Source organism: Coturnix japonica, chromosome Z (genome assembly GCF_001577835.2).
Source record: "Coturnix japonica isolate 7356 chromosome Z, Coturnix japonica 2.1, whole genome shotgun sequence".
NCBI classification, from domain to species: Eukaryota; Metazoa; Chordata; class Aves; order Galliformes; family Phasianidae; genus Coturnix; species Coturnix japonica.
Genome location: NC_029547.1, coordinates 66,881,681 through 66,893,821, shown reverse-complemented (window position 1 = coordinate 66,893,821; position 12,141 = coordinate 66,881,681). Strand labels below are relative to the sequence as shown.

At 48.3% G+C, this 12,141-nt stretch overlaps 1 protein-coding gene across 1 annotated transcript in view; it reads right to left on the bottom strand.

The window, feature by feature from the left end:
• The window catches only part of PAX5 (paired box 5), a 76,087-nt gene that overhangs the window by 57,560 nt on the left and 6,386 nt on the right, over positions 1-12,141 (bottom strand). The window contains exons 2-5 of the mRNA XM_015850094.2: positions 10,538-10,703; positions 6,577-6,774; positions 1,987-2,051; positions 1,202-1,330 (exon numbers count right to left, since the gene is read on the bottom strand). Of these exons, the coding sequence (XP_015705580.2) occupies positions 1,202-1,330; positions 1,987-2,051; positions 6,577-6,774; positions 10,538-10,703 (558 nt within the window). The remainder of the gene's footprint in view (positions 1-1,201; positions 1,331-1,986; positions 2,052-6,576; positions 6,775-10,537; positions 10,704-12,141) is intronic.

Genomic DNA, 12,141 nt, shown 5'->3' with positions numbered 1-12,141 from the left:
TCAGGAGAAGGTAAAGTTAACTCTGCCCCCTTGTGCAACTGCATCATGATACAGCCTGCAGCTTAAAGATGACGTACTTCTCTCCGCCAGCATTTGATCCACCTCTCTGCCACCTGCAGAATGGAGCCTTGGGATTTCTATGAACATCTCGTGCCTGGCTGTGCAGAGATACCTCTTGCTCAGCAGGATGAGGAAGGGTTACCGAGTCTCCCCAGGAATCTCTTCAAAGAAAGAAAGATGCTGAAGTAGCTGGTTAGGCACAAAGGCTGTTCCTCACACTGCTTTCCACTTCTGCAGCTGTGAGCCATTAAAAAAAAGTAGTTTAAATGGTCTGCTGATGACAGCAGTGCTGTCCAACTTGCAACCTCAAAGATCGTGACTCCTGCTGCCATAACAATGGGAGTTGTTTTATAAATTGTGTGATCTCTGATAATTAATTGCCAAAGGCTGGGGAACTCCTCAAAGATGCCTCTGGTCTTTCCACAGAAGCATTTTAATCTTTTCTCTGTTAGGAAAAGAATTTCTTCCTTCTTGTTTGGATAACAGAGTCCTCTGTAATGATACCCATCTATGAAGTGATGCTTCAGGATAGTGCTGGGACAGTCTCAGGGCACAAAATACTTCCCTCTTTCCATGGCTGATAAAACACAAAATTTCCACTTTACCTGCTTTAATATAGATATGTACGTGTGCACTTACGGCCTGGATTTAGGGGAAAAAAAACAAACAGATGTGCAATGATCTAATTAAGGCAGATATATTCAGCAAGTACCTGGACTTTCACAGCTGTAGACTCACACGTACGTGGCTGAAATCAACCCCACAAAGCAGCCCCAGTTTCAGTAAACCAAGCATGACTCTCCAATCCAGCAGTGCATTTCCTCCGCAAACAACCCCTTCCTTCCTCCACAGCTCGGGCTCCTCACCTATCGTCAGCTTATTTTATCCAGAAGTTAGGTTTGTGGTGCTGCTGCTCCTATATGGCCAACCAGTGAATCCCGAACGCCACTGCTTTCTCCTCCGCATGTCAGTCCTTTCTTTCTCCTTTACAACTCCCTGGGGCCACTGTTGTGCTCCTCAGAGGCACAGACGGGACCTCTACACACATGGCCAACGGGAGGTTCTCCAAAAGAGCTGGAGCAGGTTACACAAGTGCCCACCACCTCACCAAGTGCCCCAGCAGAAAGCAGCCGCCATTTACCTTCATCGCGCTTGCGCTTGTTGCTCTCGGTGCCAGGAGACGCGATGCCCAGGATCCCACTGATGGAGTAGGACGAGCCAGCGGAGTCGGTGCTGACAGAGGACACCTGGGTGACGGAGCCTGTGGAGGCTGCAAGGCAAGGCCAAGCGGTCAGAGAGCCACAAGGCTCCTCAAAAGAAAACATGAAATAGAACTTATTCTCCATGAGAAGCAGCCTCTGTGCTAATAGAGGCCAGGACGGTGCTCTGGCACCGTGTTGGTCCTGGCTGAGCACTGCTGCTCTTAAACTGAACTAAAGTTTGGGGAAGTTTTGCTACCTCCCGGCTCAAGATCACAAAGTGCACAGAGAATTATGGAAGGGATGGGTGATAGATGAAAAAAAAACACATTCAGAACTACTTACTGACTAATGATGCAGAAAACGTTATGAATAAGTATCCCTTTCTTGATTTATTACTTTAATTATCTGACATTCTATAGACCCCCATTAGTGGGGGTGGGGGGGAGTTGGTTTAGATTTCAATTTTCTGTCTCACAGTGAAAGCTATTTATCATAATAATCACTAAAATTCAAAACCTTTTAGCAGTATTTATAAAATTCCTTTACTGTGTTCAGTCCTTGGAGAATGACAAAGAAGGTGCATTAGCACGTGTGCTGAAGTGTTTTATGCAGAATTATCTGTCCATAAGAATGATTAGAAGTTCTTTAGAATATTTGTAATCCATTATGCCTTTTTTTTTCTTTTTTTTTCTTTTTTTTTAGAAGATAAAAAAGTTTTTCTCACCTATGCTGTGACTGGAGGCTGGCACTTGCTGATTGGGCGGCTGCTGCACCTTGGTCCGTATGATCCTGTTTGTAGTTGAAAAGAAATAACTACTCAGTATTACCCATCATTTACAGGGGACATCACACACTGTTTTGTCACTTGGGGATATCTACACCAATGCAAAAACTTTGCTCCCGCGCATGCAGACCCAGGGCTATATTTGTGCTTCCAGCCCATGTTATTAGGAACATTGGGATAACTGACTCATACACACTCCCTGAGATCCTTATAGCGTTTGGTGTTTCAGTCCTTGTGATGATACAGCCCTTAATGACCAAATAAGAGACTCTGGGGCACCTTTTGGGCACCCAGAGGCCCAATATTCCACCTGCAGGGAGCTGGACATGCCAGCAGGCTGCCTGAACACCTTTGTAAATCTGTTCCTGTGCCCCACACACTGAAGGAACCTGGATAGCACCAAAAAGATTATGCTTAGCCAAATTAATAGTAAAAACAAAAAATGTGCTGGATTAAATGCTAATCTTAAAAGCTGGATAACCACATTGCCATTGCTGGGGACAGCCTCTGCTCTGAGCTATAATGATGTAAATCAGGAACCATTCAAAGAAGCAGAAACAGCAAAAGGCATGTGTTGTGCTGCAGGACAAAGCGGAGTTGCTAAGAAGTGCTCTATCAAATGCTCACCTGCCGACACACTGCTAAAAAAGAAAAGGCTGGTCTGAAGCCGCTCCAGGGATTACACAGCTCTGCCACAGACTGCAGTGGAATCAAAATGTGCTGGAGCGAGGCACACTCCTTGGACACTTCACATGTCTCTGTTCTATGCACTGTGTACACAGCAGTAGTGCTGCGGTAAGCATTTCTCTGCTTTTACCTAACAAACTCCTTTACCATTTCTGCCTGCCTTGAATTTGGAAAAGGGAATTTAGGAGGGGAGGAGCGAGAGATCTGTCAGGGCCAAGTTCAAAAGCAACTTAGCACCAGGCAGCCAGGATGGAAGCAAAGCACTCTGCAGCTCAGCATCTCCAGACTGCTTAGAGATGGGTCTCTTGCTTCTTCCTATAGGAGGTTGTGCAACTAGATTGGGGGGAGCACACACACCAAAGATGTCCAAGATCCTTGTATGAGCAAGGCTGGAAACAGCACCCTGCCCCAGGCTTCTTCCTTCATGCATCAGCCAAGGAAGGGTGTCTGAGGCCTTCTGACACAAAAATCTCTTCATCTCTGGAGAGACCAGGGACTGGAGCATGTCAAAGCAGCTGGGCAGCTTATTTGAGCAAAGCTAATCACAGTGATTAATTAAGCCTTAGTCGCATGGAGTTACTCCTGCTGCAGAGGATTGGCCTACTATTAATATTAATTAATGTTACTAATTAATAACAGTAGTTATTATTCATTCATATAAGATGGCAGCAACTCAAATTCCTTCCTTCCTTCCTTCCTTCCTTCCTTCCTTCCTTCCTTCCTTCCTTCCTTCCTTCCTTCCTTCCTTCCTTCCTTCCTCCCTTCCTCCCTCCTCCCTTCCCCTTCCTCCTATCCCCTTCCTCCCTTCCTCCCTTTCCTCCCTTCCTACCCTTCCTCCCTTCCTCCCTTCCTCCCTTCCCCCTCCTATCTTCCCCTCCTCATTCCCTCCCTTCCCCCCTTCCTCCCTCTTCCTTTCCTTCCTTCCTTCCTGTCTTCCTCCTTCCTTCCTTCCCTTCTCCTTCCTTCCTCCTCCTGTCCTTCCTTCCTTCCTTCCTTCCTCCGCATTCCTCCCTTCCTCCCCTTCCTCCCTCCTCCTTCCTCCCTTCCTCCCTTTCCTCTCCCTCCTCCCTTCTCTTCCTTCCTTCCTGTCCTTCCTCCTTCCTCCTTCTTCTTCCTTCCTTCCTTCCTTCCTTCCTCCTCCGCTGTCCTTCCTTCCTTCCTTCCTTCCCTTCCCTTCCTTCCTCCTTCCTTCCTCATCCTTCCTTCCTTTCCTTCTCTTCCTTCTAGCGCTTCCTTCCTTCCTTCCCTCCATTCCTTCCTTCCCCTCCTTCCTCCTCCTTCCTTCCTTCCTTCCTTCCCTTCCTTCCTTCCCTCCTTCTTCCTTCTTTCCTTCCTTCCTCCTCGCTTTCCTGTCCTCCTTCCTTCCTCCTTCCTTCCTTCCTTCCTTCCTTTCCTTCCTGTCTTCTCTTCCTCCTTTCCTTCCTTTCGCTTGCCTTCCTCCTCCTTCCTTCCTTCCTCCTCCTTTTACAATATTATCAGCCCACCCCTTCTCCTTCTCCTTCCTCCTTCCTTCTTCCTTCCTTCCTTCCTTCCCTCCTTCCCTCCTTCCCTCCTTCCTTCCTTCCCTCCTTCCCTCCTTCCCTCCTTCCCTCCTTCCCTCCTTCCCTCCTTCCCTCCTTCCTTCCTTCCCTCCCTCCTTTCCTTCTTTCCTTCCCTTTTTTCTTCAGTGGTTCCTGGTGAGGATTCACTTCATCAGATAGAAGGCAACACTGGCTTTCCACCACAGGGCTGAATTATGCCTTCAGAGTAGGAGTTTATGTCTTCAGTATGTGGCAGCCCTATCCACAACGCCTTGATGTGTGTAAGGACAGACCCCACCAAAGAGGAGCTACCATTAAAGCCAACCGCTCTGGCATAACTTCCATGATCTTGTCACAGCAGTTTGGTTTTGGTTTTCAAGGTATTCTCCCGGGCTGGCAAAAGCAGTTCCAAACAAACTGACCCTCAAAGACAACGTGCATTTCAAATGGGGTTTCACATCTTTAAGAAAAGAGAAGGTTTTTAACCAGAGTTGCAAGCGGATGAGAAAGAAAGAAAGATTTCCACCCAAATAACTTGGCAGTAGATCATTAATCATGATTTCTGGTGCAGTGTCAGTGAGAGTGTGGACGTTGCCAACATAGAAACATTCAAGGACTACAGAAAATGGATCAAAATACAACTGGAACGTATGCAGTCCCACTGCATTCCCAAGCTACCACTGCTTTTTGGGTGGGTTGTTGGACAAAGCTTGAAGACTCGCTACATAAACAAAGTACTTCTCAGAGCAGCAGCCTTGTTTCTGACACAATGGGACCTGAGCTGACTTTTATGGAAACAAAGATTCATAGAACCACAGAACTACAGAATATGCTGTGTTGGAAGGCACCCACAAGGATCACTGAGCCCAGGTTTGCCCTTGGTTATCTCCAAACAGCCAGAGTGGGATTTTCCTTCCCATTTCATGGTGACCATACCATGCCTCAAATTGTTTTTTGAGCTGAAAATGCCACGTCCCTGGGTGTCCCGGTGAACAGCAGTGTGACCTGGTGGCCAAGAAGGCCGATGGGATCCTGGGGTGCATTAAAAAGAGCGTGGCCAGCAGGGGAAGGGGGTGATCCTCCTCCTCTTCTCTGCCCCGATCTGGCCTCACTTCGTGCACTGTATCCACTTCTGGGCTCCCTGGTACAAAACAGACAGGGATCTCCTGCAGAGAGTCCAGCCACCAAGATGATAAAGGGCCTGGAGCATCTCCCCTGTGATGCTTCTTTCTGCACTGCTGCTGGGGAAGCCACTCCTGCTGCTCAAGCAGGAACTCCATGAATGCAAAACAGGTCAGGATAGCCGACGAAAGAACACTGCATCAGTCTGTTTCGTGTCCATGGACACAGGTGGGACTTCAGAGCTAGCTGGACTCAAAGAATTTGCATGAAATCATGTAACTGAGAAATATCTCAGAAGAGCAATGAAGCCAAAACTTGGTAAGGAACATACTCCCAAGAGAAAATGAACAAACTCTGTTTGCTGGTGTATGGGGGGGGTTGCTGAAGTGCTCTCCATCCAAGTGTTAATCCCTTATCATCAGACCAGGAAGACTGGAGACAATACAGAGCATTTCTCTGTGCTTTTTCAATGTTAGCCTTAGACAGTTGTTGACTGAGATAGAAGCAGGTTAGCATAGCTTCAGGACCGCATGTGAGCACAGTGTTGCCTAGCCATGCCAGGAAAGAACTCACAAGCATGGGAAGAAGATGAGAAATGAGATTTTCCTGCGCTGACACAAAGGAATTCAAGGCCGCTCAAACAATTCCATTTAACACGTGGACACTATTAAACCACATTTCCCTGTTTGTATTCATGCTGACAGTGACAGCGGCCAGTGTGATTCAGAGCCAAGTTCAGCAGTAATGAGTAGGTGAAATAAAGACCTTGGGAGCCATGATTTGGGTCCACTTCTCTAGGAACATGGCTGCCAGACATGGCCTCCAGGTCACCGCCACCACCCAACGCAGCTGCAGCCTCAGCCTTCTCCGAGTGGAGGCATTTCCCATTGAGTGTGATCCAGCAAGTACAGCTCTTTCCCAGCAAGAATTGCAAATCACGGACGGGAGAATGGGAAAGTGCAGGAAAGAAGCAAAGGCCAATAGCACAACCTGCCTGCTCCTGGGAAACGCTGATGGTAGTGGCACTTTCACCACCGGAGCAACCCCACAGCTGCTCCAAAACCCAAAACATGGCGTTTAAACGCGCACAGAATGCATTTTGAATAGACAATACAACTCACCCTCGCTTCTACAAGCAAATGAGGATTCAGTGACCACATTTGCTGCAAAAGCCCCTTCCCGAGACCGTACAGATCTTTACCTGTTAATGGAACTGACGCTGGGCACGGTGTCATTATCACACACCCGCTCGGCGAGGAGTCTATCCCTGATCTCCCAGGCAAACATGGTGGGATTTTGGCGTTTGTACTCTGCGATTTTTTCGACAACTTTGGGTGTGGCGACCTTTGGTTTTGATCCTCCAATCACTCCAGGCTTAATGCTCCCGGTTTCATAATACCTGGGACAACATCCAAAGCAAATCTTCAGTTATCACAGGCAGGCAGAGGGCATGCTTCGAGATTCATAGAGAACATAATTTCAAGGTAACCAAACCCCAGCAAATCCTAAGATACATCTTCACTTTCACATACACACTTTCTGCCCATGTAGCGCTTTATCACCTAATAGATTAACTTATAGTAATTGGAACTGGGCCGTAGGATAGAACAGATATTTTTTCATAAGAGAAAGACAAAAGAAACAATGCAAGATTAAAGGGCATGCTGGCGTCCAAAATTAACTGAAAATGTGTGTAATTAATCAGAGGTTCTGGCAATAATAGAAACAAATCTCACTCAAGACCACTTTTTGCAGCAAATTCTCATATCTAAGGAAATGCTCTGCCATCAACACCTACAACTTGTTAGCATTTCATCGCAACGCAAGGGCGTGAAGTCATCTTTCATTTGCACATTAACAATTAATACGCTGGCATATCTTTTTCCCCGTTTTATTGTTTTAGAACGCATGCTACTGCTTTAATAGTTAATGTTTTTCATAATGGATATATTTTTAATATGATGCTTTCAATTGTGCAAATGAGAAATGTTAAGGGAAGGGGAGCTGTTGGTGTTCCCAGAGGGCTCGGCTTGTTTGGGGGTTTGTTTTTCTGACCAGCTCTGCAATCCTTCCTCACAGACACAATCTCTACTTGTGCAAGCAGTTCTGCCAATGTCATACAAGCAGAGCAGGTAGGATGGAGCGTAAGGATGGAGTCCTTACACTGACCAAAACGTGCCAGATGTATTTTTTTTTTATTAATATTTTTTTGCATGTAAATCACGCAGGCACAACTGCTTTTAGTAGGATTGCAGCAAAGCGTGGCGGTTGAGATCCTCAGCCCCACACATCTCACTCTTTCAATAGGGAAAGCCTTGAAAATGCTGTTAAAAATATCATGTCTCATCCACTGAGGAGCAGGAGGGAGACGATGAGCGAAATCACGCTGAGAACCCGTAGAGCACCGACACGCACCACGTTCTCGGGGCCGTGCACTTTTTGGCGTCCTGTGAATTTTGTTGATGAAGCACAAATCTGCAGCCACTGCAGCCATTGTCCAAACCTCCCCTTCCAAACAGGCCACGCTCAGCTCAGCTCTCATCCCGCGACCACAGAGCTGTGCTCCCTTACGGCCTTGACTCACCCACTGATCGCTGTGTGCCTGTACTTCTCGTAAGGGGAGCTCAAAAAAGACTCTCAGATAAGAACAACAGTTGTTTTGTTGTTTTCCTTTTAATCTGTGCGTTTTCTCTGCAGTTACTTGACATAACCATTATATCCAAAATAATGATGATAACAATAATAAATTCTGAAGTATTTCCAGCATGGCAGCCAAAGTCTGTCTGACTGTAACATGCAGCAGCGCTCATCAGATTTCTGCCAGGCTGCTGGCTCTGTCTTTCAGGGAGAGCTCTGTGTGCACAGTGCTGGCACTGCAGCGTTTGTGCATGTTTTCAGGCTTCCTGGGTGCAGATGCAGACTCGGTCTCAGCAGCCATTCAGGCAGCTTTAAGTGTCAAAGACACATAACCCTTGGGGCATTCCTAAACCCAGCCCAGCAAAAAGCATCAGTGCATCAGGAGTACAATGAAGCTGCCCTCCCTTATAGTTTCCAGAGGACCATGTAACGATGGTACACTTCAACAACAAACCTCCCTAAGCCTTGCATCCCTGGTTTCATCTCCTGTCCTGGAGGCACCTCTGTGCTAAGAAAGGACATGGAGAAAAGCTGCACAGTGCACACTGGTGGAGCAGAACGCTGTCATTTTCTCATTTCCAGCCATCACTGCAGATGTGACAAACACGTTTAGGTGTTTTCCTGCCACACTAGTGCCATGTCCCACGGCTCAGCCCTGCTGCTGGGCACAGAACAGGAGGTCATGATGCAGGACAGGAATACGGGGTGATCCAGGCAGGGATAACCCCAGTGCCAAGCACTCAAACCACTCCCTGCCAACCTGCCCCATCTGCCTTGAGCTCCACAGCAGAACACACGTGCTCACAGCAGGTTGTTCATACACCCAGAGCCTGCTCCCACGCTCAGCCTGTGATCACCCATGGGTGCCTGGTGTGCAGTGACACTTCTGTTGTTGCCTTCTGCCCATGCAGACGACCCAGCGAGAAGCAGCAGAAGGCAAAGGAGGGCTGCATGGAGCACCCCATCCCTGCTCCACGCTGGGGACAGGCTATCTGCAACCACTGCATCCCATTGACAGAAGGCCCAGGGGCTGCAGGCTGAGCCCCATCATGACATGCCAAGGGGGGCAGTGTGCTTCACAGGGATCCTCAGCTTTCACATACACACACACAGACACAGGCACACACACCGAGCTCCAATTACAGTGACATTTTACCCACTGTAATTATTAGTTATGAAAATAATGAGGTATGAAATTCCAATTTATTTTTGACAACTTTAATGGCAGAGCTTTGGAGCTTCGCTATCGGCTCTATGCTGCAGATGTGCCCGGTGATATATTTGTTCCAAACTGCAGCAGTGAAAGCACCAGACTCTGTCTCCATCGACACATCACCCAGCTGTACACCAGTCCTGATGGGGCTGACCAAGCAAACCTCCCCATCACACCCAGAGCAAGAGACCTCCAGAGCACAGGCACGATGCTCAGAGAGGCAGAACAGCCCATGGTGAGATCATGGGAAGACCAAGGGAAGTTTCCATCCCTAAGGGCAAAGCCACTGATGTTTCTACAGCCACCCCAGCATCAACCCGGATGAGAGCCCAGCAGCTATAAGCTGACTGCAGATAACAGCACGCTATGGGGACAAGAACGCTGCCATCTATAAAACCGGGGGCCCATGACTACACCAAGCACGTTTGATTCTGAGCACTTAAGGCACTGAGAGATCACAAACGCTGCTAATCCGAGACGGATCCCATGCTACCAAAAAGTGCTTTAACTGCATCTATTTAATGGTTAGTGAGGGAAATTGGTCAAAAATTGGGAAACAGCAGGAAGGCTCAAATACAAATGGTAAAATGTTAAACTACGCTAACTGCTAAAGTTTAGTAAATATCTCAGAGAGCAACTGTTTGAAATTACCAAGAAAAAAATATATTATGAGAAAAAAAAATCCTTAATGTAAAATACATGGGAACCTCCAAATTTTACTGTATTTATGCACGTGGTGCCCATGTGTGTATTGGGGTTAAGGCATTTTTAGCCAGAATCAGTTTCATCTTTTAAAGCAAAACAGCATGAATTCAGGGAGTAATGTGCTGTCACCATACTGATCTGAGCAACCTCGATCTGAACAGAAAGATGCTTCCAAAATGACCCAATCTAAGGCCGTTCATAGCAACTTATGGTACTCCATGCTTCCACATCCCAACACAGGGGTAGGAGAAGACACAGACTGAGCATTGGGGTGGATTTGTGTGAGCAGGCAGGTGGACGTCCTGGCCATGCAGAGCAGTGTAACCACTCAGGGGGATTCTCCTCCAGCACACAGCCTGGTGACTTCTGTTCTACCTCCACTCCCTCTTGCTGGTGATGACCCCTGTGTTTCCATGTGCTCAGAGCAGACAGGTGTGGGATGCATGCTGGAGGACTGGCATATGTGGCTTTGCATTAGCATTACCCGACAGAGGCTGTGCGAGGGGCAAAGCATACAAAGGGCTCCAATGGGGCACACAGAACCCGGAGCAGCCATCGCAAGCCCCTTCCCAGGGCCTGCCCTCTGCTCCCCGTCCCAGCTCCGTACCTGCCGAGTATTTTGCTGACACAGCCGTGGCTGACTCGGAGCTGCCTGGAGATGTCGCACGGCCTCACCCCCTGGTGAGCCAGCTCCACGATCCGCTGCCGGACGACGTCGGGCAGGGGGCGGCCATTCACAAAAACGCCCCCCAGCTGGTTCACACCTCCGTGTCCTGCAACACACGGGGAGGGGGAAGGGGCAGGAGAAAAGCGGATGGGTCAGAACCGGGACACGTTTCCCCTCGGCTCCGGCAGAGCCGCCCGGGCCACGCGGCTCCCCGCATCCCGCATCCCGCATCCCGCATCCCGCACCGCCTGTAAGCGCAGCTCGGAGGGTCCCGCATCCCTCCGATGGGGAAACAGCAGCAGGAAAACAGCGAGACCCCCAGCCCGACCGGGGGGACATCACGGCTCCGAGCCCCGCACGAACTGACGCTCCTGTAATGAAGCTCCGCGATCGCAGTTTGCTGTTTGTTCGGGGTTTTTTTGGTTGTTTTCAAATTGCTGAAGTTAATCGAGAGTGAAAAGCGGGGTGGATTCAGCAGTAGCGATTTATCGCGCTCTTTGGAAGTGTTATCATCCCACGAATAAAACGTGAGAGCTCAGCCGAGCCCGGCTCGCCGTTCCCTTTGCTGCAGGCTGGGGCTGCTCTCCCTTACGAGGTGGGACACGGAGAGCGGTGGAGCTGCGTAAAACCCGATAAAGTGAAGGTAGCATTCCATCCACCGAGTGAGAAAACACAATTAGAGCTCGTGGAGCCGACCATCCGAATTACTCGGGCTGCGAGAGACTGAAAACAAACAAATCGGGCAGCGCGAGTGCCAATGCTGGAGCAAAAAATAAGAGAAAATCTCTCTGTTTGCACAGAACCCGAACGGTCCCCGAATAAACTGACGAGTCAGATGCCTCCGTGGAATTTAAAAATAAAAATAAAAATAAAAAAATTAATTAATTTAAAAAAATTAAAAATTTTTAAAAAATTAAAAATTAAAAAAAAAAAAGAGCGTAAAACATAAAAAGCAATTTTTATTTCAATCTGTTTGGTTGTTTTTGTTTTTTGTTTTTTTTTTTTTAAGTCATTTCTCTGCTGATATATTGATGTCAAACTTTGCCAACAGCTTCTAAAACTGTGTCAAGGCACGTAATTTAATTAATCCACGTGAGATGCGTGATTGCTGCAACCTGCGGTGCTCGGGCAGTTCTGCCTGTACCGGCGGTGGAAGAATCCCATCCCCGTGGAGAGGCCGAGCCCTGGGTTTGCCATCCCAACCTTGTCCGGAGCTGAGTGGGGCAACACGACGACCCGGGAGCTGCAGAAACTCCGGGAGGGCCGGGAACTGCTGCCCTACCGAGCTGGGAGAGAAATGAAGCGCAAAGAGAAAAGCAAAACGTGGGGTCAACCCCTCAACGTGGTGATGAGTGGGACCCCGAGCTCGGCACCTATCGGCGGCTTTCGATATGGGAAATCAGAGGCAATGTGCTCAGTGGCAGTGGTGAAATTCTGCGGGTGAGGAAGGATGGGAGAGAGACGGAGGGAGGAGGGAGAGAGAAAGAGAAGAAGGAGAAGGAAAGAAGAAAAAAGGGAAGGGAAGGAGGGAAGGAGGGAAGGAG